A 27,913-nucleotide genomic window follows, 5' to 3' on the forward strand; every position below is an offset into this window, starting at 1 on the left:
AGTATCTGGATGAAGTTGAACATATAAAGATATGGCTTTGCCATCTCCTTTTGACTGTAAAGGATTAGGAAACGAGCGCGCCGAAAGAGGTCAAAGAATATTTTCAAGACTTGAAGAGGCATGACGTTATCATTTTTGGCTCGAGAGGAGTGCGAACGGTAAGTGTTACTTGGATCCACTACGCCCACTTTCAAGCTATTCAGACCCTCTCACTCAGACATCCGGGAGAAATGTCTGGCTTTCAGTCTACGCATATATCAGCTTATATCAGCGTTCCACGGAACCCTGCACTTGTAACTAGGTTTCGCAGCTGTTTTTATGACGAGTTCAGGGTTATAACATGGGTTAAACGTGGACGTACTGAATTTATTACTTCCTCCACTCTCGGGACACCTCAACGCCGGCCCTTGGCGAACCCTCCCACATACGTGCCGACAAGTATTTGGCCGTATGTGGTCGCAGATTTGCGTCATTGATCAGAGATGCTGTCGGTTATCCTGCTCTTGGCTCTGACCGACTTTGCACAGGTTTTCTCAACCCTATTTTTCCAATTCTTCTGACTTCTTTCCGTATCGCCGGAGTGACGGCGGCACCGTTGAAATCCAATTCGTCGAATACAAAAACCCGGACCACAAAGAAAGCGGTTTTTGCTGCGAGACGAATGAAAGGTCCGCGTGCGTGCAAGACTGCGAAAACTATTTCTTCGTCTGTCTTCGTGAATATAATCTGACAAATGACGCCGGCCAGTGCAAAGGTCCTACGCGCGTCTACAGCGACGATGATTTCTTTCCAATTGGAAAGGACGCACTTGGAATTGGTCTGAATAATCCCTTATCTTTCCCTTTCAATGGATCATGGAAAGTAAATTAATATACTACTACCGTATACCGCGGCCGCCGCGGCTCTGCTTACTTTTCCAAATGCTTTAATTGGTACGTTTTTAGAACTCTTTCGGTCTATACTGGACAAAGACGATACAAACGCGGACGATCTCATCGACGTCCTGCTTCCGGGGATAGAAAACGCCCGAATTTCGGGTTCGTGGACAAATTGGACGATTAGAGGAAACTATAACAGGACTCTCGAACTGAATTGGCGCGTCCAATGCAACGAAAACTACTACGGTGACTGTACGGTGTACTGTTTGCCGAAAGATTCCGACATCGACGGTCACTACATCTGTAATTCCACAACAGGTGCAAAAATATGCAGGAGCGGATGGACCGGCAATGGGAGCTACTGTCATGTCATAACAAATACGCAAGGTTTGCATGCACAGCGCTCGGCACATGCATGCAGTCTTTTAAAGTGTCTGATTTTGGACTGACAAGGGCTGTTTACAAAGACGAAGCGTACAGTTCAAAGACCACAAGACGTCTGCCGCTCCGATGGATGTCCATCGAAGCTATTATACACCGCCTTTTTAGTGAAAAAAGCGACGTATAAATGCAGCCGGTTTTCATGCGTTATAGAAAAGCAGAGAATGTTATCAGCTTTCCTTTTTAGGTGGTCATTTGGAGTGGTCTTGTGGGAGATTTTCACTTTAGGTGCGAGAATGTTTGTTTCTTATTATATATAATAGAATTTCTTACGATACACGAAGGTTGTTTTCCTTATCCGTGAATGTCAACTAAGAATATTCTCATGTGTTTGCGGAAGGGCAAGCGGCTAGAGTGTCCAGAGAACTGTTCTAAGGAACTGTACGTGAGTCTAAACTCTTTGGCCTTTTAATTAATTGAAAATGGATGCAATATTCATGCAGAGGGCAACGTAAGTAAAACTGTCATTGGGGTTGTTACTAATGAGATGCTTGTAGTATGGTGAAGCATTGGCATATGCGAGTATGCAAGGTCATTTGGGAATTGTTAAACGACTCATTCAATTGGGATTGGATGTCAGTCATAAACCTGAATGGGTATTCAATTTAACGTTTAAGTCATGGCCTCATCCTCAAATTTGAGCGCCAGTTTTGATGAATAGAGTAGAACAGCATTGTTGCTGTGGTGATTACTTCCCGTATGTTAGACTGTGTCAAACAAAGTGAAGTATTATGGGCGGAAAAATCAAAATAAAATGGCTGTGGCTGTGGCTTCTCTCCAAGGAACCAGACAATATTTCAATGCAACCATTTTTAGGGGAGCAACACTTCCATTCATTGGGCATGTCGGTGGAATCAAGTTGAAGTTGTAGAATATTTGGTTTCAGTTGGGGCAGATATTGAAGCTGTCAATTTGGTATTGATTTATTAGAAATCTATAATTATAACAAAGTTCATTGATAGGACGGAAGAACGCCGTTTTTGGAAGCAATTTACTGGGGAAATGAAAGAGTGATGTATATTCTAATTGTAAAGGGATGCAATATTTATGCAAAGGACAAGGTGAGATACTACGAAAGACAGTTTAGCTTCTAATCTTTGATTGATATAGAAAAATAGAGGAGCCATTCAAATTGCTGGAGTACGCGTTTCACTGAAAGAACAACTCGTGAATATTTTCAGCGAACGAGAGGAAAGCATAGATGAGATTTTGTGACGTATTGATATGAGTTTTCCTTAGTCAGCTTCTTCTACAGATAAAACAATTAGAGCGGATAAAGAGGAGGAAACATTTGCCCAACGTGAGGTAAATCTAGGCATACGTCCTCATAGAATCAAACATTAAAATTATTACGTTGCACTCGTACGCAATCGAGAGGTAGAGGAATTGATTAAATTTATTCGATGTCTTGGGGAGTGTCAAAGTGTGGGATATAGATAGAAGAAAGACATTATATCGTTGTGCACGTCTAAAACGGACTTACAAACCAATTGATTGTCTTGAAACAGCAGTGGAGATTGTTGATCAATGAATTTGTTAGCAGATAAATAGATCAGAAATGTGACCTAACGAAAAAATGATATTCTAGTGTTCACACAGTTAAGGAACATTGTCAAAGGTGCTGCTTATTCAGAGTCTAATAAGAATGATCGTTTTCTAGGCAGAAAAGACGTCTTTGAGAGAAGACTTAAAGTGCCATCTTCCTCCACCCATCTTGCACTTGGAAAAGAGGAGTCAAGACGCGTCTCAACAGGTCAGTTCAATTATGATATTTAATCTGAATTAATGTTTATATTTTATTAGCGTGTTTGTGAGCAGCAACGTCTCCTTGATAAGGCGGAAGAAGAGAGAAATATTGCCTGGGCGGAGAAAGAAAGTCTCGCAGAGGTATATAGCTGTACTAAAGTGAATTATTTTATGCATTTCTTTAGCTCGTACAAGAGCTGCAACGTCGCTTTGATAAGTCTGAAAAAGAGAAGAACACTGCCTGTACGGAGAAGGAAAGTCTCGCCGAAGATCTCCGCTCGTCTCAACAGGTAAATAGCTGTGCTAAAGTCGTAGACACTGACAGTGTATTATTTTGTGTATTTTATTAGCTCGTACAAGAGCTGGAACGTCGCCTAGAAAAGGAGAGAGCTTCTGCTCGAAGAAAAGAGAGAAATCTCACTGAAAATCTTCACTCGTCTCAACAGGTTAGTTAATGGGTTTAATGTTAATAATAAAGAGTCTTTTGCGCTACATTTCGTTAGCTCGTTAGAGATCTGCAAAGAGAAAGAGACATAACATTTTCAGAACACGAAGAAAAAATGAGAGAAGTTCAAAAGGCGAGTGAGTACCTCCGTGAGCGATCTGCTCGAGCAGAAACGGATATCAGTAAGAGAAAGAAGGGTAGTACGACTCATGGACTATGATCCCTTAATTATTAGGAATAATGTCTGAACGTTGTGCTCAACTGGAGGAGGAACGCGACGAGGCAAGACTCGTTGCCCAAGAAGCGCAACGAAATTTAAGCAAATACGAAAATGTACGTCTAATTTCGTCGACCGACGTCGAAGTGAGTGACGTCAAACTCGGCGGAGGATCGTACGGAGGTAAGTGGAACGATCTCAGATTTGACTAATAGTTTATTTTCATTATCAGACGTTCGTGTGGGCCGTTGGCGCGGGTGCAATGTCGCCGTCAAAACGTTCTACGAGTTTCTTCGCGTCGACGTTTATCTTCGTCGATTGGAACAAGAAATCTCAATCTGCAGTCAAGTTCATCATCCCAACGTCGTCTCTTTGCTCGGCGTCATCACTCACGACGACATTCCACTGAGAATCATATCAGAGCTTCTCGAAGCATCTCTCTTTGATATCATCGCCGCCGCTAACAAACGTTTATCTCTGAGAGAACAAGTCGACGTCGCAATTGGCTGTTCGTCTGGAATCTGTTATCTCCACGGTCTCGACATTCTTCACGGGGACATTCGATCGACGAATGTCGTCGTCACGTCAGTAATGGAAGCGAAAGTCTGCGATTTGGGAGCGGCTCGTTTTTCTGAAGTCTCCAGTCTTTCGTCTGGGCCGATGAGTCCTGATTACGTCGCTCCGGAAAGGCTCGAACCGGGTCAGCACAATACGAGAATGGCAGACGTCTATAGTCTCGGCGTGACGTTCATTGAATTGATGACGGGAGAGAAACCAGCGACAACAAAACGAATGGCTCAAGGAACAAGTGTACGTCATCGTATCATTAAGCGCCTCGGTCTGCAGATGATTGATACTGATCGTTCAAAGAGGCCTTCAGCTGGGGAATGTTTGGCCAGATTGGAAGTCATCCAGGAATCTGACGAGGATTACAAGAGTTGCCCAGCGAAAAGAATGGTCAAAGGTAAGATGCATGGGGGAGAGAAAGTGGAGCTAGTGGGTGAGCCACGGAACTAAGTGCAGGATGTCCTTGACCCAGTACTATGTTATCATTCTTTGTTTGTTTGAACGTTTTTGATTTTCTGTTTGTTTTCATTGGATGTTTTTATTAGTCATTTTTCTCTTATACGGGCGGTAGCTACTGTTCATATTAACTGGTATGTCCTTTTTGACCAAGAGACTTCGTTTTACGAGTGAACTAAGGTATTTGAATCTCGTGGACAGCAAGAATAGTCAATTGGTAGAGCAAGAACCTCAAGGAACATTCTCGGGGCCCCGCAGGAGGTCTCCAGCACGTCTTGGCGGTCTCTCGGACGTGGATCAGCTAAACGATTTAATGCAACGACACGAAATGGACACAGCGAATGCACCTAACGTAGAAGAAGCCGAAACGAAAGGTAAAACAGCACAAAAACTCCAAAAACTAGCAACACAGCGGCGCAAAAAATTTACGCTGTCTCCTTTAGGCGACGCAAATTCGCCGAGCAAACGCGCACGACGTCAAGGCGTCGTAACGCGACCCAAATTCGCGTGCCTAGGCGAACGCGAAGCGGCGGCACTCCCGCGCGACGAACATCGAACGCTTCGCACGAACGCGCACCCGTGCGCATATTCGTCAAACGCAAAAATCCTCGTCGACGTTCATCCGAACGGCGGCGCAAAAATCCTCCACGTCTACTACGACAATTTATCGCCGAACGAAATGGAATCGACAACCGACGAATTCTTTCGAATTCTCTTCGCCGAAAAATCGTCGAAATTCGCTAATTTACGTAATGGGCGTGGTTCACAACGCTTCGACTCACGTTCCCGAACCCATATCCTATTTTCGCAACGCCCACGCAGAAGTCAACGTCCGCGTTCAAAGTATGACGTGGAAAACGCTCGTCGAATCGAAACGCATGCGAGAGTTCGCGGCGGTCGTCAAGGAAACGTACGCAGCGGGGGCGTGCTAAACGAGTTCAGGTTTAGTCTCATCGGGGAAAGTGAGCGAAGAGATGGGCGGTTATTTTCGTGACGTCATAATAGTCGTCATTAGATTGTTGGAAGCGATTCCTTTTTTGAGACGCGTTCTCCCTTGGGGGCCCCTCTTAGCGAGCTTAATTAAGTTGGATCGTCCTGAGGAGAGTGATGTGGGCCAGACCTTGGGAACAAATGTTTCCGCCTTGGAGCGAGGAATCGTCGAAGAAACGAGGACGGTTTGTTCTATAATGAGTGTAATGATTTTATTCTTTATCTATTTTCGGTTTTCTTGTTGTCTTAGGATTGGGAGAAATGAAGTGCAGAGTCTGAGTTGGCGTACGCGCGCGTCTCAGCCGCGCGAAACCTTGTTCGAGGACCGGACGCCTTAATTGTGGAACACGGACCGGAACGATGCACGACGGCGGTCGTCGGTTTATTGAAAGATATGCGGAAAAGGTGAAATAATTTAATAATGATTTTTTCAATTTTTTAATCGAGGTTTAGGCTCTTCATCAATCAGACTGCTGTAAGCTCTGTTATGGGCTTAGTCCTTGCTAAAGAACGTCAAAGTGAAAGACGACTCGTCGTCCAACCTTCTCCAATATGTTGTATCCGTAAACGTGGGAAAATAGGATAAGGTAATTGTACTGATCATTTCAATGTTTAGGTTATTTATTCTATTTTAATTAAGGATGCCGGGACTTTGGCGGCGAGATGTCCACTTCCGGATCAAGGTTGCGTCGTCGCTGCGTCAAACGTAAGTTTTAAGGAAATGGAAGGTGATATCAATAACATTAACACGCAACTTGAAGGTAAATAAATAAATAAATAGATACATTCTCTGTACACGTGACTTTAATTTTTTTATTTTGGATGTAGAAAAGAAGTCAACTGAAGTCTTTCTCACTTCGCCACCCCTTCAAATCCACAATGGAAGAATTCTTTGGCTGGGCACGCAAAACGATTCGAAACCACTTTGACGTTCTCTCCGATTGCAGATCGTTGTCAAGGGAATTTTCGAGGAGAAGAGAGGGACGCTGAAGAAATTGAAGAAGAGTAGCTTGGAAAGGGTGAACGTGAAGAAATTGTCGTGGTCTTCGGCTCTGAAGAAGATGCTGACGAGTCGGGGAGTAAAGATACGACGATCTACGGACGATTTTCAAAAGGTTCGCGATACTACGGATTATGAGAAATTAGTGAGCGTACTCACCGGATCCGGATTCGACGTAGTGAGGTGCATGTTCAAAATTGATATTATTGTTTTATTGCTTTTGAGTATTTGGCTCAATCTATCTCTCTCCTCAAATTTCTACTGTAAGACAACGACGTTGTACGGGACTTGGTTTCACTGCGCAACCTCCAAGTCCTTCGTTCTGTCAGTTGGAATTCTCTCACAATGGCGAATAGCGTTGACGGTTGTTCTTATTCCTTTTGCTGCTCGACTATTCTAACGATTACGGGTGTTTCTACTAGCCTTTCTTTCGGCTGTCGAAGAAGGAGATAAAGAAACCGTGTCTTCATATATTCGACGTTATCCGGAAAAGTGGAAGACAGCGAAAGGGGAGGTGCGACGAGTAGTGTCGAATCAGAAAGTCAAAAGTTCGATTCTCTCACGAGCGGCGTATTTAGTTTGATGGAGAAACTTGCCTTCATTTGGCACGTGACGAAGAAATGGCAAGATATTTGATTTCAGCTGGAGCAGACAAGGAAGCTTGTGCTTCGGTATTGATTTATTAGCAATCACTACTAATCATGACCAAATGATTGATAGTTCAATAACATGACGCCCTTTCATTCAGCCGCTCAGAATGGAAATAGAGAAGTGATGGACGTTTTAATTGAAAATGGATGCAATATTCATGCAGAGGGCAACGTAAGTAAAACTGTCATTGGGGTTGTTACTAATGAGATGCTTGTAGTATGGTGAAGCATTGGCATATGCGAGTATGCATGGTCATTTGGGAATTGTTGAACGACTCATTGGATTGGGATTGGATGTCAATCATAAATCTGAAGGGGTATTCAATTTAATTAACGTTTAAGTCATGGCCACATCCACAAATATGAGCGCCAGTTTAGATGAATAGAGTAGAACAGCATTGTTGCTATGGTGATTACTTCCCGGATGTTTGAGTGTGTAATGTGGGCGGGAAAATCAAAATAAAATGGCTGTGACTGTGGCTTCTATCCAAAGAACCGGGCATTATTTCAATACAACCATTTTTAGGGGAGCAACACTTCCCTTCATTGGGCATGTTCGGGGAATGAACTTAAAATGGCAGAATATTTGCTTTCAGTTGGGGCAGACATTGAATCTGTCAATGACGTATTGATTTATTAGCAATCTATTATTATAACGAAGTTCATTCACAGGCGGGAAGAACGCCGTTTTTGGAAGCCATTTACTGGGGAAATGAAAGATTGATGAATATTCTAATTGTAAAGGGATGCAATATTTATGCGAAGGACAAAGTGAGATACTACGAAGGACAGTTTAGCTTCTAATCTTTGAGCGATGTAGAAAAAGAGAGGAGCCATTCAAATTGCAGATTCTAAACATTACATTAAAATGAAAGAAAAACTCATGAATATTTTCAGCAGCAAACGAGAGGAGAGCATAGATGACATTTTGTGACGTATTGATATGAGTTTTCCATAGGCAGCTTCTTCTACAGATAAAGCAATTAGAGCGGATAAAAAGGAGGAACCATTTCCACAACATGAGGTAAATCTAGGCACACCTCCTCATAGAATTAAACATTAAAATTATTACGTTGCACTCGTACGCAATTGAGAGGTAGAGGAGTTGATTGAATTTATTCAATGTCTTGGGAAGTGTCAAAGTGTGGGATATAGATAGAAGAAAGACTTTATCGATTTGTGCACGTCAAAAACGGATTCACAAACCAATTGATTGTCTCGAAACATAAGTGAAGATTGTTGATCAATGAATTGTTAGCAGATAAATAGATCAGAAATGTGACCTAACAAAAAAATGACATTCTGGTATTAACACAGTTAGGAAACATTGTCAAGGTGCTCTGCTTATTCAAAGTCTAATAAGAATGATCGTCTTCTAGGCAGAAAAGACGAATTTGAGAGAAGATTTAAAGTCCCCTCTTCCTCCACCCATCTTGCACTTGGAGAAGAGGACTCAAGACGCGTCTGAACAGGTCAGTACAATGATATTTAATCTGAAATATTGTTTACTATTTATTAGCGTATTGGTGAGCTGAAACGTCGCCTTGATAAGGCGGAAGAAGAGAGAAATGTTACCTGTGCGGAGAAAGAAAGTCTCGCCGATGATCTCCGCTCGTCTCAAGAGGTTAATAGCTTTGCTAAAGTGTTAGACAGTGAATTTTTTTGTGTATTTCTTTAGCTCATACAAGAGCTGCAACGTCGCCTGGAAGAGGAGAGAGCTTCTTCTCAAAGAAAAGAGAGGAATCACACTGAAAATCTTCACTCATGTCAACAGGTTAGTTATTTGGATTAAGTTTAATACTAAAGAGTCTTTACGCTACATTTCGTTAGCTCGTTCGTGATCTGCAAAAAGAAAAAGACAGAACTTTTTCGGAACACGAAAAGAAAATGAGGGAAGTTCAAAAGGCGAGTCAGTATCTCCGTGAAGAAACGGATATCAGTAAGAGATAGAAGGGTAGTACCACTCATGGACTATGATCCCTTATTTATTAGGAAGAATGTCTGAACGTTGTGCTCAACTGGAGGAGGAACGCGACGAGGCAAGACTCGTTGCCCAAGAAGCGCAACGAAATTTAAACAAATACGAAAATGTACGTCTAATTTCGTCGACCGACGTCGAAGTGAGTGACGTCAAACTCGGCGGAGGATCGTACGGAGGTAAGTGGAACGATCTCCAATTTCACTAATAGTTTATTTTCATTATAAGACGTTCGTGTGGGCCGTTGGCGCGGGTGCAACGTCGCCGTAAAAACTTTTTACGAGTTTCTTCGCGTCGACGTTTATCTTCGTCGATTGGAGCAAGAAATCTCAATCTGCAGTCAAGTTCATCATCCCAACGTCGTCTCTTTGCTCGGCGTCATCACTCAAGACGACATTCCACTGAGAATCATATCAGAGCTTCTCGAAGCATCTCTATCTGATATCATCGTCGCCGCTAACAAACGTTTATCTCTGAGAGAACAAGTCGACGTCGCAATGGGCTGTTCGTCTGGAATCGGTTATCTCCACGGTCTCGACATTCTTCACGGGGACATTCGATCGACGAATGTCGTCGTCACGTCAGTAATGGAAGCGAAAATATGCGATTTGGGAGCCGCTCGTTTTTCCGAAGTCTTCAGTCTTTCGTCTGGGCCGATGAGTCCTGATTACGTCGCTCCGGAAAGGCTCGAACCGGGTCAGCACAACACGAGAATGGCTGACGTCTATAGTCTCGGCGTGACGTTCATCGAATTGATGACGGGAGAGCAACCAGCGCCAAGAAAGAGAATGGCTCAAGGAACAAGTGTGCGTCATCGTATCATCAAGCGCCTTTGTCTGCAGATGATTGATACCGATCGTTCAAAGAGGCCTTCAGCTGGAGACTGCTTGGCCAGATTGGAAGGTATTCAAAAGTCTGACGAGGAATACAAGAGTTGCCCAGCGAAAAGAATGGTCAAAGGTAAGATGCATGGGGGAGAGAAAGTGGAGCTAGTGGGTGAGCCATGGAACTAAGTACAGGATGTCCTTGACCCAATAGTATTTGATAATTCGTTGTTGGTTTGAACATTTTTGATTTTCTGTTTGTTTTCATTGGATGTTTTTATTAGTCATTTTTCTCTTATACGGGCGGTAATGTAACTGTTGTGTCCTTTTTGACCAAGAGACTTAGTTTTACGAGTGAACTTAGGTATTTGAGCCTCGAGGACAAGAAGAATAGTCATTTGGAAGTTCAAGGAATTCTGTCGGGGGCCCCGCAGGAGGTCTCGAGCACGTCTTGGCGGTCTTTCGGAAGTGGATCAGCCTAACGATTTCATCCAGCGGCACGAAATGGACACAACGAATGTACCTAACGTAGAAGAAGCCGAAGCGAAAGGTAAAACAGCAGAAAAACCTCCATAACTAGCAACACAGCTGCGCAAAAAAAATTACGCAGTCTCCTTTAGGCGACGCAAGTTTGCCAAGAGAACGCGCACGACGTCAGGGCGTCGTAACACGACCCAAACTCGCGTACTGGAGGCGAACGCGAAGCGGCGGCACTCTCGCGCGACGAACATCGAACTGTCGCACGAACGCGCACCCGTGCGCAGATTCGTCAAACGCAAAGATTCTCGTCGGCGTTCATCCGAACGGCGGCGCAAAAATCCTTCATGTCTACTACGACGATTTATCGCCGGACGAAATCGAATCGACATCTGTCGAATTCTCTTCGCCGAAAAATCGTCAAAATTCGCCGATTAGTTACGTTCTCATATCCTATTTTCGCCACGCCCACGCGGACGTCAACATCCGCGTTGAAAGTATGACGTCGAAAACGTTCGTCGAGGAAGCGTACGCGGCGGAACGGCGCGCTTAACAAGTTCAGTCTCATTGGGAAAGTCAGCGAAAAGATGGGCGGCTATTTTCCTGACGTCACTATGATGTTGGAAGCGAGTCCTTTTTTTTGAGACGCGTTCTCCCTTGGGGGTCCCTTAGCGCGCTTAAGTTGGAGCGTCATGAGGAGAGTGACGATGGACCTATTATGTGGGCAAGACCTGGGGAGGAAATGTTGTCGCCTGGGAGCGAGGAATCGTCGAAGAAACGAGTAATGATTTTAGTATTTATCTATTTTGATTTTCTTAGGGTTGGGAGAAATGAAGTGCAGAGTGTGAGTTGGCGTCCGCGCGCGTCTCAGCTGCGCGAAATCTTGTTCGAAGATCGGACGCCTTCTCACGCCGATCACGTGGGACACGGACAGGAACGATGCACAACGGCGATCGTCGCTTTATTGGTTAAAACCAATAAATATGGAAGAGGTGAAATAATTTTTTGGAATTATTGAGATGTCAGGCTCTTCATAATTCGACTACAGTGAGCTCTGTTATGAGCTTGCTTAGTCCTTGCCATAGGTATCTATATGAATGCTGGGGAATGGCCGAAGAGTTTGGATATTCCACCCAAGCTAAAGAACGTCAAAACGAAAGACAACTTGTCCAATCTTCTCCAATACGTTGTATCCGTGTACGTGAGAAAATATGATAAGGTAATAGCTCTTGATGATTTTTCAATGTTTATGTCATTAATTCAATTTTAATTACTTAGTGATACCGGGACTTCAGCAGCGAGATGTCCACTTCCGGATCCAGCTGACGTCGTCGCTACGTCCAACGTGAATTTCGGGGAAATGGAAGGCGATATCAATAACATTAACAAGCAACTCGAAGGTTAATAAATAAATAAATATAGTCTCTGTACACGTGACTTCAATTTTATTTCGTTTTAGTTGTAGAAAAGAAGGCAACTGAAGACTTTCTCACTTCGCCACCTGATCTCCTCCAACCCTTCAAATCCACAATGGAAGGATTGCTTGGCTGGGCGCGCAAAACAATTCAAGACCAATTTGACTTTCTCTCCGATTGCAGGCGTCGTTTTGCAGCTCTCGTCGACTACTACTGTTACCGTGGCAACGGCGGCGTCGTTTCTCCTTCGGAATTCTTCGGACTTTGGACGGAAATGTGCAGCGATTTCAAAGAGGCGTGGAAAGTCGAACAGCAGATCGTTGCCAAGAGAATTTACGAGGAGAAGAGAGGAACGTTGAAGAAATTGAAGAAGAGTAGCTTGGAAAGGGTGAACGTGAAGAAATCGTCGTCGTCTTCGGCTCTGAAGAAGATGCTGACGAGTCGGGGACCGTTTTCAATCAAGAAACGACGATCTACGGACGATTTTCAAAAGGTTCGCCATACTACGGATTATGAGAAATTAGTGAGCGTACTGACGGATCCGGATTCGACGTAGTGAGGTGCATGTACAAAATTGATATTATTATTTTATCGGTTTTGAGTATTTGGCTCAATCTATCTCTCTCTATACATGGTCACTATGACAACGACATTGTACGGGACTTGGTTTCACTGCGCATCCTCCGAGTCCTTCGTTCTCTCAGCTGGAATTCTCTCACAATGGGGAATAGCGTTGACGGTTGTTATTATTCCTTTTGCTGCTCGACTATTCTAACGATTACGTGTATTTCTACTAGCCTTTCTTTCGGCTGTCGAAAAAGGAGATAAAGAAACCGTGTTTTCATATATTCTACGTTATCCGGAAAAGTGGAAGACAGCGAAAAGGGAGGTGCGACGAGTAGTGTCGAATGAGGAAGTCAAAACTTCGATTCTCTCACGGCGTATTTAGTTTGCAGGAGAAACTTGCCTTCATTTGGCACGTGACGCTGAAATGGCAAGATATTTGATTTCAGTTGGAGCAGAAATGGAAGCTAAATCGGTATTGATTTATTATCAATCACTAATCATGACCAAATGATTAATAGTTGCAAATGACGCCCTTTGTCTCAGCCGCTTCGGATGGAAATAGAGAAGTGATGGAAGTTTTAATTGAAAATGGATGCAATATTCATGCAAAGGGCCCTGTAAGTAAAACTGTCATTGGGGTTGTTACTAATGAGATGCTTGTAGTTGGGTGAAGCATTGGCATATGCGAGTCGGAATGGTCATTTGGGAATTGTTAAACAACTCATTGGATTGGGATTGAATTTCAATGATAAATCTAATCCGGTATTGAATTTAACGTTTACGTCATGGCCACATCCACAAATATGAGCACCAGTTTTGATGAATAGAGTAGAACAGCATTGTTGCTATGGTGATTACTTCCCGGATGTTAGAATGTGTCAAACAAAGTGAAGTATTGTGGGCGGGAAAATCAAATCAAATGGCTGTGGCTGTGGCTTCTATCCAAAGAACCAGACAATATTTCAATACAACCATTTTTAGTGGCACAACACTTCCCTTCATTTGGCATGTTGGGGGAATCACGTTGAAATTGCAGAATATTTGGTTTCAGTTGGGGCAGACATTGAAGCTGTCAATGGGGTATTGATTTATTAGCAATCTATAATTAGAACGAAATTCATTGGTAGCACGGAAGAACGCCGTTTTTGGAAGTCATTTGCTATGGAAAAGAAAGAGTGATGAATATTCTAATTGTAAAGGGATGCAATATTTATGCAAAGGACAAAGGGAGATACTACGAAAGACAGTTTAGCTTCTAATCTTTGAGTCATGTAGGAAAGTAGAGGAGCCATTCAAATTGGTGATTCTCGAAATCACGTTTCACTGAAAGAAAAACTCGTGAATATTTTCAGCGAACGAGAGGAAAGCATAGATGAGATTTTGTGACGTATTGATATGAGTTTTCCGTAGACAGCTTCTTCTACAGATAAAGCAATTAGAGCGGATAAAAAGGAGGAAACAATTCCACAACGTGAGGTAAATCTAGACATACGTCCTCATAGAATCAAACATTAAAATTATTACGTTGCACTCATACGCAATTGAGAGGTAGAGGAGTTGATTAAATTAATTCAATATCTTGGTAAGTGTGAAAGTGTGGGATATAGATAGAAGAAAGACTTTATATCGTTGTGCACGTCAAAAACGGACTCACAAACCAATTGATTGTCTCAAAACAGCAGTTGAGATTGTTGATCAATAAATTGTTAGCAGATAAATAGATCAGAAATGTGACCTAACGAAAAAATGACACTCTAGTGTTCACACAGTTAGGAAACATTGTCAAGGTGCTGCTTATTCAAAGTCTAATAAGAAATATCGTTTTCTAGGCAAAAAGGACGACTTTGAGAGAAGATTTGAAGTCCCATCTTCCTCCACCCATCTTGCACTTGGAAAAGAAGACTCAAGACGCGTCTCAACAGGTCAGTACAATGACGTTTAATCTGAATTAATATTTATAATTTATTAGCGTGTCGGTGAGCTGCAACGTCGTCTTGATAAGGCGGAAGAAGAGAGAAATGTTGCCTTTGCGGAGAAAGAAAGTCTCGCAGAGGTATATAGCTGTACTAAAGAGAATTTACATTACATTTTGTTAGCTCGTTCGTGATTTGCAAAAAGAAATTGACAGAACTCTTTCAGAACACGAAGAAAAAATGAGGAAAGTTCAAAAGGCGTGTCAGTATCTCCGTGAGCGATCTGCACGAGCAGAAACGGATATCAGTAAGATAGAAGGGTAGTTTGACTCATAGACTATGATCTCTTATTAGGAAGGATGTCTGAACATTGCGCTCAACTGGAGCAGGAACGCGACGAGGCACGACTCGTTGCCCAAGAAGCGCAACGAAATTTGAGCCAATACGAAAACGTGCATCAAATTTCCTCCACCGACATTGCCATAAGTGACGTCAAACTCGGCGGAGGATCGTACGGAGGTAAGTAGAACGATCTCCAATTTGACTAAGAGTTTATTTTCAATATAAGACGTTCGTGTGGGTCGTTGGCGCGGCTGCAACGTCGCCGTCAAAACGTTCTTCGACTTTCTTCGCGTCGACGTTTATCGTCGTCGATTGGAACAAGAAATCTCAATCTGCAGTCAAGTTCATCATCCCAACGTCGTCTCTTTGCTCGGCGTCATCACTCAAGATGACATTCCACTGAGAATTGTATCAGAGCTTCTCGAAGCATCTCTATCTGATGTCATTGTCGCTGGCGGACGTCTATCTCTGAGAGAGTACGTCGACGTCGCAATGGGCTGTGCGTCTGGAATCTGCTATCTTCACGGACTCGGCATTCTTCACGGAGACATTCGATCGACGAATGTCGTCGTCACATCTCTCATGGAAGCGAAAATCTGCGATTTGGGAGCGGCTCGTTTTTCTGAAGCCTCCAGTCTCTCAGCTGGGCTGATGAGTCCGGATTATATTGCTCCGGAAAGACTCGAGCCTGGTCAGCACAACACGAAAATGGCTGACGTCTATAGTCTCGGTGTGACGTTCATTGAATTGATGACGGGAGAGAAACCTGCACCAAGAAAGAGAATGGCGCAGGGAACAAGTGTTCGCCATCCTATCATAAAGCGTCTTGGCCTAGCAATGGTCGATCTCAATCGTGCAAAGAGGCCTTCAGCAGCGGACTGTTTGGCCAGATTAGAAGTCATCCAGGAATCTGACGAGGATTACAAGAGTTGCCCAGCGAAAAGAATGGTCAAAGGTAAGAAGCATGGGGGAGAGAAAGTGGAGCTAGTGGGTGAGCCATGGAACTAGACATGATGTCCTTGATACTATTTTATCATTCGTTGTTTATTTTTATACTCGTCTTTTTTTATGGACATTTTTGATTTTCTTTTTGTTTTCATATTTTTCTGCATACATATTTTGTTCTTATACGGGCTGTACTGTTCATATTAACTGTTATGTCCTTTTTGACCAAGAGACTTAGTTTTACGAGTGAACTAAAGTATCTGAGTCTCGAGGACGGAAAGAATAGTCATTCGGAAGAGCAGGGAATTTTGTCGGGGCCCCGCAGGAGGTCTCGAGCACGACTTGGCGGTCTTGGATCAGCTAAACGATTTAATCCAACGACACGAAATGGACGCAGCGAATCTACCTAACGTAGAAGAAGCCGAAACAAAAGGTAAAACAGCAGAAAAAGCCCCAAAACTACAGCAACCCAGCTGCGCAAAAAAATTTACGCAGTCTCCTTCTAGGCGACGCAAGTTCGCCGAGAAAACGCGCACGACGTCAGGGCGTCGTAACGCGACCCAAACTCGCGTGCCTAGGCGAACGCGAAGCGGCGGCGGCACTCCCGCGCGACGACGAACATCGAACGCTTCGCACGAACGCGCACCCGTGCGCAGATTCGTCGAACGCAAAAATCGTCGTCGACGTTCATCCGAACGGCGGCGCAAAAATCCTCCACGTCTACTACGACGATTTATCGCCGAACGAAATCGAATCGACAACGGACGAATTCTTTCGAATTCTCTTCGCCGAAGAAAAATCGTCGAAATTCGCCGATTACGTAATGGGCGTGGTTCACAACGCATCGACTCACGTTCCCGAACTCGTATCCTATTTTCGCCACGCCCACGCGGACGTCAACATCCGCGTTCAAAGTATGACGTCAAAAACGCTCGTCGAATCGAAGCGCATGCGCGAGTTCGCGGCGGTCGTCGAGGAAACGTACGCGGCGAGAACGTATCGCGGGGGCGCGCTAAACGAGTTCAGTCTCATTGGGAAAGTGAGCGAAGAGATGGGCGGCTATTTTCCTGACATCATTCGAATGTTGGAAGCGAGTCCCTTTTTGAGACGCGTTCTTCCCTGGGGGCCCCTTAGTGCGCTTAAGTTGGAGCGTCCGGAGGAGAGCGACGATGGGCCGATTATGTGGGCGAGACCCGGGGAGCAGATGTTGCCGCCTGGGAGCGAGGAATCGGCGAAGAAACGCGGACGGTTTGTTCTGAGTAATTATTTTAGTATTTATCTATTTTGATTTTCTTAGGGTTGGGAGAAGTGAAGTGCAGAGTCTGAGTTGGCGTCTGCGCGCGTCTCAGCCGCGCGAAATCCTGTTCGAAGATCGGACGCCTTGTCACGCCGATCACGTGGGACACGGACCGGAACGATGCACGACAGCGGCCGTTGGTTTATTAAAAGCAATATATACGGAAGACAGGTAGAGAGAAAGGGAAAGGGTCTCATTCACCTAGAGAGATTTCTCCTTAGAGATTTTCCCCTTGATTATTGATTTTTTTTGATTTTTTAATTGAGGGTTTTAGGCTCTTCATCATTCGACTACCGTGAGCTCTGTTATGGGCTTAGTCCTCGCCATAGGGAACCATATGAATGCTGGGAATTCACGTGGAATGGCCGAAGCGTTTGCTTTGGATATTATACCCAAGCTAAAGAACGTCAAAACGAAAGACAACTCGTCCAATCTTCTTCAATATGTTGTATCCGTTTACGTGAGAAAATATGATAAGGTAATAACTCTTGATGATTTTTCAATGTTTATATTATTAATTCATTTTTAATTAATTAAGGATGCCGGGACTTCGGCGGCGAGATGTCCACTTCCGGATCCAGCTGACGTCGTCGATGCGTCGAACTTGAATTTCGAGGAAATGGAAGGCGATATCAATAACATAAACAAGCAACTTGAAGGTAAATAAATAAATAAATAAATATAGTCTCTGTACACGTGACCTTAATTTTCTTTCGTTTTAGATGTAGAAAAGAAGGCAACTGAAGTGTTTCTCACTTCGCCACCCGATCTTCTCCAACCCTTCAAATCAACAATGGAAGAATTCCTTGGCTGGGCGCGCAAAACGATTCAAAACCAATTTGACTTTCTCTCTGATTGCAAGCGTCGTTTCGCCGCTCTCGTCGACTACTACTGTTACCGTGGCAACGGCGGCAACGGCGGCGTCGTTTCTCCGTCGGAATTCTTCGAACTTTGGACGGAAATGTGCAGCGATTTCGTGGAAAGTCGAACAGCAAATGGTTGCCAAGAGAATTTACGAGAAGAAGAAAGGAACGTTGAAGAAATTGAAGAAGAGTAGCTTGGAAAGGGTGAACGTGAAGAAATCGTCGTCGTCGTCTTCGGCTCTGAAGAAGATGCCGACGAGTCTGGGACCGTTTTCGATCATGAAACGACGATCTACGGACGATTTTCAAAAGGTTCGCGATACTACTACGGATTATGAGAAATTAGTGAGCGTACTGATGGATCCGGATTCGACGTAGTGAGGTGCATGTACAAAATTGATATTATTATTTGAGTATTTGGCTCAATCTATCTCTCTTATACATGGTCACTGGGTTCGCTTCAAAATTCTATGACCCACGACATTGTACGGGACTTGGTTTCACTGCGCATCCTCCAAGTCCTTCGTTCTCTCTGTTGGAATTCTCTCACAATGGCGAATAGTGAACGCGGTTGTTGTTATTCCTTTTCCTGCTCGACTATTCTAGCGATTACGTGTGTTTCTACTAGCCTTTCTTTCGGCTGTCGAAGAAGGAGATAAAGAAACCGTGTCTTCATATATTCGACGTTATCCGGAAAAGTGGAAGACAGCGAAAAAGGGGGTGCGACGAGTAGTGTCAAATGAGAAAGTCGAAAGTTCGATTCTCTCACGGCGTATTTAGATTGGAAGAGAAACTTGCCTTCATTTGGAACGTGACGCTGAAATGGCAAGATATTTGGTTTCCGCTGGAGCAGACATGGAAGCTCGCGCTATTTCGGTATTGATTTATTATCAATCACTAATCATGACCAAATGATTTTACTAGTGGAATATACCGCCCTTTCATTCAGCCGCTCAGTATGGAAATAGAGAAGTGATGGAAGTTTTAATTGAAAGTGGATGCAATATTCATGCAGAGGGCCCTGTAAGTAAAACTGTTATTGGGGTTGTTGCTAATGAGATGCTTGTACTGTAGCATGGTGAAGCATTGGCATATGCTAGTCGGAAGGGTCATTTAGGAATTGTTAAACGACTCATTGGATTGGGATTGGATGTCAATCATAAATCTAATAAGGTATTCAATTTAACGTTTAAGTCATGGCCACATCCACAAATATGAGCGCCAGTTTTGATGAATAGAGTAGAACCGCATTATTGCTATGGTGATTACTTCCCGGATGTTAAACTGTGTCAAACAAAGTGAAGTATTGTGGGCGGGGAAATCAAAATCAAATCGCTGTGGCTGTGGCTTCCTTCCAAAGAACCAAACAATATTTCAATGCAACCATTTTTAGAATGGCCAAACTTCCCTTCGTTGGGCATGTTGGGGGAATTGCGCTAAAATTGCAGAATATTTGGTTTCAGTTGGGGCAGATTTTGAAGCTGTCAATGGAGTATTGATTTATTAGCAATCTCTAATTATAAATATGTTTATTGATAGTTCGGAAGAACTCCGTTTTTGGAAGCCCTTTACGAGGGAAATGAAAGAGTGATGATCATTCTAATTGTAAAGGGATGCAATACTTATGCAAAGGACTACGTATGTGAGATACTACGAAAGACAGTTTAGCTTCTAAACTTTGAGTGATATATGTAGAAAAATAGAGGAGCCATTCAAATTGTTGATTCTCGAAATCACGTGACACTGAAAGAAAAACTCGTGAATATTTTCAGCGAACGAGAGGAAAGCAAAGATGATATTTTGTGACGTATTGATATGAGTTTTCCGTAGGCAGCTTCTTCTACAGATAAAGCAATTAGAGCAGATAAAAAGGAGGAAACAATTCCACAACGTGAGGTAAATCTAGGCATACGTCCTCATAGAATCAAACATTAAAATTATTACGTTGCACTCGAGAGGTAGAGGAATTGAATAAATTTATTTGATGTCTTGGTAAGTGTCAAACTGTGGGATATAGATAGAAGAAAGACTTTATATCGTTGTGAACGTCAAAAACGGACTCACAAACCAATTGATTGTCTCGAAACAGCAGTTGAGATTATTGATCAATTAATTGTTAGCAGATAAGTACATCAGAAATGTGACATAACGAAGAAATTACATTCTAAATTTAGTGCTCACACAGTTAAAAAACATTAGTCATCAAAGGTGCTGCTTATTCAAAGTGTAATAAGAATGATTGTTTTCTAGGCAGAAAAGACGAATTTGAGACAAGATTTAAAGTCCCATCTTCCCCCACCCATCTTGCACCCATTTGTCTTGGAAAAGAGGACTCAAGACGCGTCTCAGCCGGTCAGTACAATGATATTTATTCTGAATTAATGTTTAAAATTTATTAGCGTGTTGGTGAGCGGCAACGTCGCCTTGATAAGGCGGAAGAAGAGAGAAATGTTGCCTGTGCGGAGAAAGAAAGTCTCGCAGAGGTATATAGCTGTACTAAAGTGAATTATTTTATGCATTTCTTTAGCTCGTACAAGAGCTACAGAGTCGCCTTGATAAGTCTGAAAAAGAGAGAAATACTGCTTGTACGGAGAAAGAAAGTCTCGCTGAAGATCTCCGCTCGTCTCAACAGGTAAATAGCTGTGCTAATGAGTTAGACAGTGAATTAATTATTCTGTGTACTTCTGTAGCTCGTACAAGAGCTACAACGTCGTCTTGATAAGTCTGAAAAAGAGAGGAACACTGCTTGTACGGAGAAGGAAAGTCTCGCTGAAGATCTCCTCGCGTCTCAGCAGGTAAATAGCTGTGTTAGTCTGAGATAGTTATTTATTTTGTATTTGCCTTAGCTCGTAGAAGAGCTGCTACGTCGCTTAAAAGAGGACAACGCTTCTGCTCGAGCAACAGAAGGAAATCTCACTGAGAATCTTCACTCGTCTCAACAGGTTAATTGGTGGGATTAATGCTAATAATAAAGTGATTCTATGTTACGTTGGATTAGCGCGTTCGCGATCTGCAAATAGAAAAAAACACGATTCTTTCAGAACACGAAGAAACAATGAGAGAAGTTCAAAAGGCGAGTCAGGACCTCCGTGAGCGATCTGCTCAAGCAGAAACTGATCTCAGTAAGAGATAGTAGAAGGCTAGTGTGACTCATAGACTGTGATCTCTTATTAGGAAGGATGTCTGAACATTGCGCTCAACTGGAGCAGGAACGCGACGAGGCAAGACTCGTTGCTCAAGAAGCGCAACGAAATTTGAGCCAATACGAAAACGTGTATCAAATTTCCTCCGCCGACATTGACATAAGTGACGTCAAACTCGGCGGGGGATCGTACGGAGGTAATTAATAAGTAAGATGGTCTTCTATTTGACTAATTGTTTGTTTATTTTCAATATAAGACGTTCGTGTGGGTCGTTGGCGCGGCTGCAACGTCGCCGTCAAAACGTTCTACGAGTTTCTTCGCATTGACGAATATCTTCGTCGATTGGAACAAGAAATCTCAATGTGCAGTCAAGTTCATCATCCCAACGTCCTCTCTTTGCTCGGCGTCATCACCCAAGACGATATTCCACTGAGAATCATATCAGAGCTTCTCAAAGCATCTCTCTCTGATATCATTGCCGCAGCTGGCGGACGTCTATGTCTGAGAGAGCAAGTCGACGTCGCAATGGGCTGTTCGTCTGGAATCTGCTATCTTCACGGACTCGGCATTCTTCACGGAGGCATTCGATCGACGAACATCGTCGTCACATCTCTCATGGAAGCGAAAATCTTCGATTTGGGAGCGGCTCGTTTTTCTGAAGTCTCCAGTCTCTCAGCTGGGCCAATGAGTGCTGATTAAATCGCTCCGGAAAGGCTCGAACCGGGCGAGCACAACACGAAAATGGCTGACGTTTATATTCTCGGTGTGACGTTCATCGAATTGATGACGGGAGAGAGACCAGCACCAAAAAAGAGAATGGCGCAGGGAACAAGTGTTCGCCATCCTATCATAAAGCGTCTTGGCCTAGCAATGGTCGATCTCAATCGTTCAAAGAGGCCATCAGCGGCAGACTGTTTGGCCAGATTGGAAGTCATTCAGGAATCTGACGAGGAATACAAGAGTTGCCCAGCGAAAAGAATGGTCAAAGGTAAGATGCATGGGGGAGAGAAAGTGGAGCTTGTCAGTGAGCCTTTTTGACCAAGAGACTTAGTTTTACGAGTGAACTAAGGTATCTGAGTCTCGAGGACGGAAAGAATAGTCATTCGGAAGAGCAATTAAGAACCTCAGGGAATTTCGTCGGGGCCCCGCAGGAGGTCTCGAGCACGACTTGGCGGTCTTCGAACGTGGATCAGCTAAACGATTTAATCCAACGAAAAGATGGACACAACGAATGTACCTAACGTAAAAGAAACCGAAACAAATGGTAAAACAGACCCCAAAACTAGCAACACAGCTGCGCTAAAAATTTACGCAGTCTCCTTCTAGGCGACGCAAGTTCGCCGAGAAAACGCGCACGACGTCAGGGCGTCGTGAGTGACTCGTAACGCGACCCAAACTCGCGTGCCTAGGCGAACGCGGAGCTGCGGCACTCCCGCGCGACGAACATCGAACGCTTCACACGAACCCGTGCGCACATTCGTAAAACGCAAAAATCGTCGTCCACTTTCATCCGAACGGCGGCGCAAAAATCCTCCACGTCTACTACGACGATTTACCGCCGAACGAAATCGAATCGACAACAGACAAATTCTTTCGAATTCTCTTCGCCGAAAAATCGTCGAAATTCGCCGATTACGTAATGGGCGTGGTTCACAACGCTTCGACTCACGTTCCCGAACTCATATCCTATTTTCGCCACGCCCACGCGGACATCAACATCCGCGTTCAAAGTATGACGTCCAAAACGCTCGTCGAATCGAAACGCATGCGCGAGTTTGCGGCGGTCGTCGAGGAAACGTACACAGTGAGTGGGAACGTATCGCGGGGGCGCGCTAAACGAGTTTAGCTAGGAAAGTGAGCGAAGAGATGGGCGGCTATTTTCCTGAAGTCATTAGAATGTTGGAAGCGTTCTTCCTTAGTTAGATGGAATGGGGAAGTGAAGCGAGACCGCGATCATGATTTTTCCGCCGCCGTTCGTTCCGTGATAGACCTAGTGTGGTGATCGCTCTCTCGCCGAAACGATCTGTCAGTGGAAAAATGACCCCCCAAAAAATACGTCCGGGGGGGTCATTTTTCTACTCTGGAAAAGGAGTCCGCTGCCATAACGAATGACCCGCCGGTAACGTACGCCCGCTGGCTACGCCCGCCGGCTACGCCCGCCGATCATTTGTTTCTTTTCGGCGTCGAGAGACGTCGATCGTTGCTTTGTCATCCAAGACTTGAAGTAGCAGGCGCAGCATTAGATGGAGTCGGCTGAGTGGGAGTTAGGCGTGAGCGCACGCGCATGCACTACCGTTGACCGCGTGCGCACCCTCCCTCTCGAGTACAGCCATGGCTAGCAAACAAAACAGCAGCGACAACTGAACCGCGACTGCGATGGTACTAAACAGCCGTAGACTATATATATCAGGATTAGCTAGGTCCATTTCTGCAAACCGTCTTCAGAAACCCCATCTGCGTCGACTGTACTTGTTAGCAACGTTTTTGTACTTGACGGAGGGTAAATACCCTTCTAAAACAACGAAAGATCAAAAGCGACAGGTACGGGGGCAGGGGGCGGGGGCGGGGAGGGTCAAAATTTTCATGACAGATCGATCGCGCTCTCCTCCGCGTCCGTGTCACGGTTTTCTCCAACGGATGTTTTAGGCAAGAAATTTCTTATATAACACCTTCCTTAGACTTCCAATTCAGGAGAATGAAATCCTACTCTGACTGGCGGAAGATTGACGTACACGTACAATGTGGATCTTTCTCTTGCTGTCAGCCGAGAGAAAGAGCATGCAACCGAGGCAAGTTCCTCGCGAGAGGCCTTTGGCAGTGGAAATTCTTCTCCGACTTCAAGACGTTCAGAAATCTGACGAAGAATACAAAAGATATGCCAGGCCAAATTAAAGAATGGGCAAAGGTAAGATGCACGGTGGCAAAGTGACTTTAGTGAACGAGCCATGGATCTAACTATCCTTGAGAATTTTGGATACGCATCTTTTATTGCAACGATTTTAATTGTATGCGCTGTTATATAATACGATCCCTGATACGATTATACCTATGCCTAAATTTGTACAATATTTATATTCCTGAGCAACCAGTACTCTGGTAAGTTTACATTCTCTATGCAGGTAATCTGAAGCCCGAGGCTATATAAGATAACTAGCTAAACAGCCCGTGCTTCGCACGGGCAGTGGGGTATCACGTGTTTGTTTAGGGTTGTGTGCGATCGAAGTTGCGTAGGGTGGCCGCGTCGTGCAGTAGGTGTGATTAATTGGGAGGCTTACTGTCGTAGTTTGTCGTCCAGTTGTAGGCGTCCGGTGTAGCTTTGACGGCTGCTTAGTCAATGAAATTTCATGAGCCATTTTTAAGCTTTCGACGTAAGAATTATGAGAGTGGAGCATTTGTTGCAAATATGCAACAGTTCCTGGTGTCAGCCCCGGCAAAAGGAGATTGACGCAATGAGATTTCTTCTTCTTCATTTCCCACAAAATATATTTGTGCGAATTTAGCTTTTCGTTATTCTCCTGACAAAGATGGCCAAAACGGTGGTAAATTTGTCCTTGGATTTTGTAGCACGAATTGCAATGACGAAGAAAGAGAATTTTGTCGCATCCCATTGACGTCATTTGGAAAGCCGAATTGCAGCTTCTTATTTTTGAAAGAAATTCGAGATTCTCTGTTTCACCTAGTAAAAGGGAATCCAACGGCGGGGGCGGCTTGGGAAGCACTGATATACTGACTTTCCATTATCACAGCAGAAAGCAGGCGTTTTACCCGACCATATGAGAGCTTTGCAGTAGGGGCATTGGATTTCCAATTTGCCAATGTGGTTAGGCTGTGGAGGGCAGTCGTTGTACAGTACTCGTAGGCTGCTGACCTCCTATCTCGTTTGCCTTTGTCTGCGACTGCCTCTTCTCGTTGCAGTTGGTCTGAAGAAACATTACAGTTTCGAAAAATTACGCGGAGTCCATGTCTGCACGTGTCAGGCCTGGGTTGGGGGCCGCCTGATGTAGCTCTCGCTTGCGACGTCGTGAGCATTGTCCTCTGATGTTGTGGCGTCTGCGACGGTGGCTGCGGCGGTGGCTGCGGCGGCGCTGTCAGGGAAGGGGAGGTTCTGAAGAAGATATAAGCATGTTACAAATAGAAGAGTGTTTTTGTTGTCTTTCGCGTAGCGTTCAAGATCAGTGGCGTACATGTTTGTTAGAGCTACAACGTTACCATATAGTAGCAGAAATTTCCATTCAGGTTATAACAGGTGAATAACTTATTTTTCATTTATACTTTGAAAAATTTTTGGGTGGGCCTATTCTACCCGGGCCCACCTACTGGCTACGCCACTGTGAATCAAGAGAGAGCGTTTTCTGTGAGCCATCAAAATCGAATGTAGGCGGAAAAGTACCCGGAAGTCGAGCAAGAAACCCGGACAACGATGACACTCGAAAAGGGGTCCGCTTGCGTAAAAATGGCGTACTTAGGGAGCGAAATGCCCGGAAAGGGCGATGGCGTCTTCGAGAAAGCGAGAAAAAGGAGGATTTCGTCGCATACCAGCTTCAACACGTCGCTCGGAAGGCGTGGCCGCGAAAGCCAAGATGGCGCTTACCGGATTATAGGGATAGATTTATTGATAACGCGCTTTTCGCAGTTATCCGGGCTCTGTAGACTTATATGCTTTCGACGCGTACACAAGCGAAAGAGTTCTTCTAGCAGCTACTCGCTGTGATCGGTCCCTCAAATGAGACGCGCAGTTAGCTTGGATACCAGCAAGTTTGAGGTGAGGCCTCTGAAGCCTTCGTCGTCCTTGGCCAACCCAGAAGACGATTTTCTGTTTCACGAAGCCGAAGCTCAGGTCTAGCAAAAGCCCGATTATCCGCAACTGAATACGTTGAACTCTCAGTTTTATCCTTAGTTTCTGAGAATGGCATTTTTGCTGCTCTATACACTAGTTTAGCAACCTGTGGTTCGGCACTCCTGGTTACGCGCCTGCTCGCCCACCACTGAAACTAGTTTAGCAACCTGTGGTTCGGCACACCTGGTTATATATTACGTGCCATGCTCGCCCAGACGCCCACTACTGCACCTGGTTACCGATTGTGACGTAGTCACGCCTTTATAAGCTGGTCGAAGGGGTCGAAGGTCCTCAGAACACTTGTAACCTCACAAGTAACATGAGTGGGTCGGGCGAAAATATTTCATATCTCAATCAATCCAACGCAACGGATGGTCTGAAGAATCTAATTCTCGGCAAGCTTTACATTCAGTTGACCTACTTCATTCCAGCTTGCATTCAACTTCCTCTGTGCATAATTGCTCTCGCAGCTATCGCTCGCGTGCGCCTTCTTCGCGTGGGCCAAAACATCTACATTATCAATGTCATCTTTTCTGACGTCCTTAGCGCCATCGTCGGATTGTGGGTATTTATCGTTACAAGGTACGACTACAACTATGGCGAGCAAGGAATGATACCCGCTTGCAAAGCCGTTCTCTTCTTATGGCACTGGCAATTCTGCTGGTCACTGTGGGGAACCGTTCTCATCTCGCGAAGTCGCTACCTAACTATCAGCAATCCTCTTGCACCCAGCGTGACGACTCGAAAGGCTGCCATCACAAGTGCCATCACGTGTCTAATTGGATTCTTCATTGCCGCGCTTCCTCTCTTCACCTGGGCAAAGTACGTCTTTATATACAAAATACTTGGAAGCGGCTATTTTACAACGTTTTGCATGCACGATCGTTCGAATTTCACCGACTATCTATCGTTATTGCTTGTCTACTTTGGCATATCCTATTGGCTGCCTTTGGCAATTGTCATATTTTACCTGGTCAAAACTCTGAGATTAGTCATTCAAGCAGTCGCTGAACGACGACGACTAACTGGCATGGCGTCCAATGACACAGGGAAATCCCCCGCGACTCCTATTTACAAATCCAAAGCCCTCTGGTTCGTCATCGCTATCATTTCCTCGAACGCAATTCTTCCTGCTGCATACGTCATTGTACTTTTTACCCGTGCCTTTCGACAAGTAGGTTCGGAGGCCTTCCTCACTTCGTATGTGATGCTGACGCTGAATTTTCTCGTCAATTCGGTGCTCTACTGTTTCTGGGTGAGAACGCTTACGAGTTCGATTCGGGACGTAATGTGCTGCCGAAAGCTGCAGCACAATGTATCAGTGAGAAAGTCGTGAAGGCATAGACTATCATGCAGTGAAGAGACACTTCAGCGTCTGCATGAACGGGTGTCTTTGTCTGCATGATGTCCTGTATGTTCCGACTATTTAAATGTGTGCGTGTGCATGAGAGTATTATTACAATATGAATATTTCCGTGTAAAGATGGCGCGAGGCAGGAGCGCTCGTACGTGCCGAACGCCGAAATTCCTGAGGAGAGGCCCCCACTTTGCAAATGGTTGCAACTCACCGTCGGTGCCAAGTGAAATATACTAGGATAGTACCTATAGTAGAACAACGCGTTTGTGGACCCGTTGTTTATTTAGGTAGCCTGCGAAGTTTTGAAAGGATTTATATTGTTGAATATTAATTAACAACAGTTCTTATGTTCTTCGCACCAAAATTTATACATTTGCCTAAATTTGCACAATATTTATATCGCTGAGCAACCATTACTCCGGCTACGTTTACTTGCTAAGCAGGTACAGTGTAATCTAATCTGAAGCCTTCGTATAAGATGCTTTTCGCAGTTATCCGGGGCTCTGTATACGCCACGTGCCATACCTCGTGCCATATTTCTTTCGACCGACCTCGAGCGAAAGGA

The 27,913-nt window shown here is 44.4% G+C and overlaps 11 protein-coding genes across 22 annotated transcripts; all 11 read left to right on the forward strand.

The window, feature by feature from the left end:
• The first annotated feature begins 724 nt into the window (after nucleotides 1-724).
• Nucleotides 725-2,380, forward strand: LOC136199225 (uncharacterized). Of its 2 annotated transcripts, none has more exons than XM_065989392.1 (8): nucleotides 725-861; nucleotides 945-1,265; nucleotides 1,332-1,455; nucleotides 1,507-1,547; nucleotides 1,604-1,770; nucleotides 1,817-1,915; nucleotides 2,136-2,234; nucleotides 2,282-2,380. In XM_065989392.1, exons 1-5 carry the CDS (start codon nucleotides 855-857, stop codon nucleotides 1,621-1,623), a joined length of 513 nt encoding a protein of 170 aa, XP_065845464.1. In that variant the 5' UTR covers nucleotides 725-854; the 3' UTR covers nucleotides 1,624-1,770; nucleotides 1,817-1,915; nucleotides 2,136-2,234; nucleotides 2,282-2,380. The 2 variants fall into 2 exon arrangements, with proteins under 2 accessions (XP_065845464.1, XP_065845465.1); XM_065989393.1 differs by having other exon boundaries at nucleotides 1,332-1,440.
• LOC136199264 (uncharacterized) lies at nucleotides 1,844-7,027 on the forward strand. The gene is made up of 17 exons (XM_065989437.1): nucleotides 1,844-1,915; nucleotides 2,282-2,380; nucleotides 2,430-2,459; nucleotides 2,501-2,508; nucleotides 2,561-2,624; nucleotides 2,980-3,072; nucleotides 3,123-3,206; nucleotides 3,251-3,355; nucleotides 3,416-3,511; nucleotides 3,569-3,692; nucleotides 3,746-3,910; nucleotides 3,960-5,124; nucleotides 5,194-5,925; nucleotides 5,991-6,145; nucleotides 6,194-6,327; nucleotides 6,381-6,501; nucleotides 6,569-7,027. Exons 1-12 carry the CDS (start codon nucleotides 1,844-1,846, stop codon nucleotides 4,742-4,744), a joined length of 1,725 nt encoding a protein of 574 aa, XP_065845509.1. The 3' UTR covers nucleotides 4,745-5,124; nucleotides 5,194-5,925; nucleotides 5,991-6,145; nucleotides 6,194-6,327; nucleotides 6,381-6,501; nucleotides 6,569-7,027.
• LOC136199220 (NF-kappa-B inhibitor alpha-like) lies at nucleotides 7,020-10,531 on the forward strand. Of its 2 annotated transcripts, XM_065989380.1 has the most exons (14): nucleotides 7,020-7,104; nucleotides 7,163-7,254; nucleotides 7,319-7,411; nucleotides 7,461-7,562; nucleotides 7,609-7,707; nucleotides 7,917-8,015; nucleotides 8,063-8,161; nucleotides 8,211-8,414; nucleotides 8,770-8,862; nucleotides 8,910-9,014; nucleotides 9,069-9,164; nucleotides 9,221-9,329; nucleotides 9,383-9,547; nucleotides 9,597-10,531. In XM_065989380.1, exons 12-14 carry the CDS (start codon nucleotides 9,278-9,280, stop codon nucleotides 10,379-10,381), a joined length of 1,002 nt encoding a protein of 333 aa, XP_065845452.1. In that variant the 5' UTR covers nucleotides 7,020-7,104; nucleotides 7,163-7,254; nucleotides 7,319-7,411; nucleotides 7,461-7,562; nucleotides 7,609-7,707; nucleotides 7,917-8,015; nucleotides 8,063-8,161; nucleotides 8,211-8,414; nucleotides 8,770-8,862; nucleotides 8,910-9,014; nucleotides 9,069-9,164; nucleotides 9,221-9,277; the 3' UTR covers nucleotides 10,382-10,531. The 2 variants fall into 2 exon arrangements, with proteins under 2 accessions (XP_065845452.1, XP_065845453.1); XM_065989381.1 differs by lacking the exons at nucleotides 7,917-8,015; nucleotides 8,063-8,161; nucleotides 8,211-8,414; ... (4 more) ...; nucleotides 9,383-9,547; nucleotides 9,597-10,531 and adding an exon at nucleotides 7,764-7,869.
• Nucleotides 7,965-9,182, forward strand: LOC136199265 (myosin-3-like). The gene is made up of 6 exons (XM_065989438.1): nucleotides 7,965-8,015; nucleotides 8,063-8,161; nucleotides 8,349-8,414; nucleotides 8,770-8,862; nucleotides 8,910-9,014; nucleotides 9,069-9,182. The coding sequence occupies exons 1-6, from the start codon at nucleotides 7,965-7,967 to the stop codon at nucleotides 9,180-9,182; spliced, it is 528 nt and encodes a 175-aa protein (XP_065845510.1).
• Nucleotides 10,532-10,594: 63 nt separating the features above from the next.
• On the forward strand, nucleotides 10,595-12,734 carry LOC136199224 (formin-1-like). The gene is made up of 5 exons (XM_065989391.1): nucleotides 10,595-10,742; nucleotides 10,813-11,661; nucleotides 11,718-11,888; nucleotides 11,948-12,069; nucleotides 12,129-12,734. The coding sequence occupies exons 3-5, from the start codon at nucleotides 11,881-11,883 to the stop codon at nucleotides 12,638-12,640; spliced, it is 642 nt and encodes a 213-aa protein (XP_065845463.1). The 5' UTR covers nucleotides 10,595-10,742; nucleotides 10,813-11,661; nucleotides 11,718-11,880; the 3' UTR covers nucleotides 12,641-12,734.
• Nucleotides 12,735-12,760: 26 nt separating this feature from the next.
• Nucleotides 12,761-13,626, forward strand: LOC136199226 (myotrophin-like). Its single transcript, XM_065989394.1, has 6 exons — nucleotides 12,761-12,823; nucleotides 12,882-12,973; nucleotides 13,034-13,123; nucleotides 13,170-13,268; nucleotides 13,315-13,413; nucleotides 13,479-13,626. Exons 1-6 carry the CDS (start codon nucleotides 12,805-12,807, stop codon nucleotides 13,503-13,505), a joined length of 426 nt encoding a protein of 141 aa, XP_065845466.1. The 5' UTR covers nucleotides 12,761-12,804; the 3' UTR covers nucleotides 13,506-13,626.
• Nucleotides 13,627-14,013: 387 nt separating this feature from the next.
• LOC136199218 (probable serine/threonine-protein kinase DDB_G0267514) lies at nucleotides 14,014-16,082 on the forward strand. Of its 3 annotated transcripts, none has more exons than XM_065989377.1 (6): nucleotides 14,014-14,127; nucleotides 14,481-14,573; nucleotides 14,621-14,704; nucleotides 14,748-14,871; nucleotides 14,919-15,083; nucleotides 15,133-16,082. In XM_065989377.1, exons 4-6 carry the CDS (start codon nucleotides 14,805-14,807, stop codon nucleotides 15,912-15,914), a joined length of 1,014 nt encoding a protein of 337 aa, XP_065845449.1. In that variant the 5' UTR covers nucleotides 14,014-14,127; nucleotides 14,481-14,573; nucleotides 14,621-14,704; nucleotides 14,748-14,804; the 3' UTR covers nucleotides 15,915-16,082. The 3 variants fall into 3 exon arrangements, with proteins under 3 accessions (XP_065845449.1, XP_065845450.1, XP_065845448.1); XM_065989378.1 differs by having other exon boundaries at nucleotides 14,791-14,871; XM_065989376.1 differs by having other exon boundaries at nucleotides 14,621-14,693.
• Nucleotides 16,083-16,157: 75 nt separating this feature from the next.
• On the forward strand, nucleotides 16,158-18,441 carry LOC136199221 (lysine-specific demethylase RSBN1L-like). 2 transcript variants are annotated; one of them, XM_065989383.1, is made up of 5 exons: nucleotides 16,958-17,099; nucleotides 17,149-17,319; nucleotides 17,423-17,626; nucleotides 17,687-17,807; nucleotides 17,871-18,441. In XM_065989383.1, exons 2-5 carry the CDS (start codon nucleotides 17,269-17,271, stop codon nucleotides 18,203-18,205), a joined length of 711 nt encoding a protein of 236 aa, XP_065845455.1. In that variant the 5' UTR covers nucleotides 16,958-17,099; nucleotides 17,149-17,268; the 3' UTR covers nucleotides 18,206-18,441. The 2 variants fall into 2 exon arrangements, with proteins under 2 accessions (XP_065845454.1, XP_065845455.1); XM_065989382.1 differs by lacking the exons at nucleotides 17,687-17,807; nucleotides 17,871-18,441 and adding an exon at nucleotides 16,158-16,284 and having other exon boundaries at nucleotides 16,358-17,099; nucleotides 17,423-17,582.
• Nucleotides 18,442-18,523: 82 nt separating this feature from the next.
• On the forward strand, nucleotides 18,524-22,191 carry LOC136199223 (myotrophin-like). Of its 7 annotated transcripts, none has more exons than XM_065989387.1 (16): nucleotides 18,524-18,581; nucleotides 18,640-18,731; nucleotides 18,792-18,887; nucleotides 18,936-19,034; nucleotides 19,086-19,184; nucleotides 19,237-19,503; nucleotides 19,551-19,649; nucleotides 19,707-19,907; nucleotides 20,262-20,363; nucleotides 20,411-20,494; nucleotides 20,539-20,643; nucleotides 20,702-20,806; nucleotides 20,858-20,953; nucleotides 21,010-21,133; nucleotides 21,186-21,350; nucleotides 21,411-22,191. In XM_065989387.1, exons 14-16 carry the CDS (start codon nucleotides 21,067-21,069, stop codon nucleotides 21,851-21,853), a joined length of 675 nt encoding a protein of 224 aa, XP_065845459.1. In that variant the 5' UTR covers nucleotides 18,524-18,581; nucleotides 18,640-18,731; nucleotides 18,792-18,887; nucleotides 18,936-19,034; nucleotides 19,086-19,184; nucleotides 19,237-19,503; nucleotides 19,551-19,649; nucleotides 19,707-19,907; nucleotides 20,262-20,363; nucleotides 20,411-20,494; nucleotides 20,539-20,643; nucleotides 20,702-20,806; nucleotides 20,858-20,953; nucleotides 21,010-21,066; the 3' UTR covers nucleotides 21,854-22,191. The 7 variants fall into 7 exon arrangements, with proteins under 7 accessions (XP_065845459.1, XP_065845460.1, XP_065845457.1 ...); XM_065989388.1 differs by having other exon boundaries at nucleotides 19,250-19,503; XM_065989385.1 differs by having other exon boundaries at nucleotides 19,086-19,503.
• On the forward strand, nucleotides 19,996-20,971 carry LOC136199266 (M protein, serotype 2.1-like). The gene is made up of 7 exons (XM_065989439.1): nucleotides 19,996-20,003; nucleotides 20,186-20,195; nucleotides 20,262-20,363; nucleotides 20,411-20,494; nucleotides 20,539-20,643; nucleotides 20,702-20,806; nucleotides 20,858-20,971. Exons 1-7 carry the CDS (start codon nucleotides 19,996-19,998, stop codon nucleotides 20,969-20,971), a joined length of 528 nt encoding a protein of 175 aa, XP_065845511.1.
• A 3,646-nt stretch (nucleotides 22,192-25,837) lies between the features above and the next one.
• On the forward strand, nucleotides 25,838-27,636 carry LOC136199219 (rhodopsin-like). Its single transcript, XM_065989379.1, has 2 exons — nucleotides 25,838-25,991; nucleotides 26,052-27,636. The coding sequence occupies exon 2, from the start codon at nucleotides 26,311-26,313 to the stop codon at nucleotides 27,325-27,327; it is 1,017 nt and encodes a 338-aa protein (XP_065845451.1). The 5' UTR covers nucleotides 25,838-25,991; nucleotides 26,052-26,310; the 3' UTR covers nucleotides 27,328-27,636.
• Nucleotides 27,637-27,913: the final 277 nt, after the last annotated feature.

This window comes from Oscarella lobularis, chromosome 20, assembly GCF_947507565.1.
Source record: "Oscarella lobularis chromosome 20, ooOscLobu1.1, whole genome shotgun sequence".
Lineage (NCBI taxonomy): Eukaryota > Metazoa > Porifera > Homoscleromorpha > Homosclerophorida > Oscarellidae > Oscarella > Oscarella lobularis.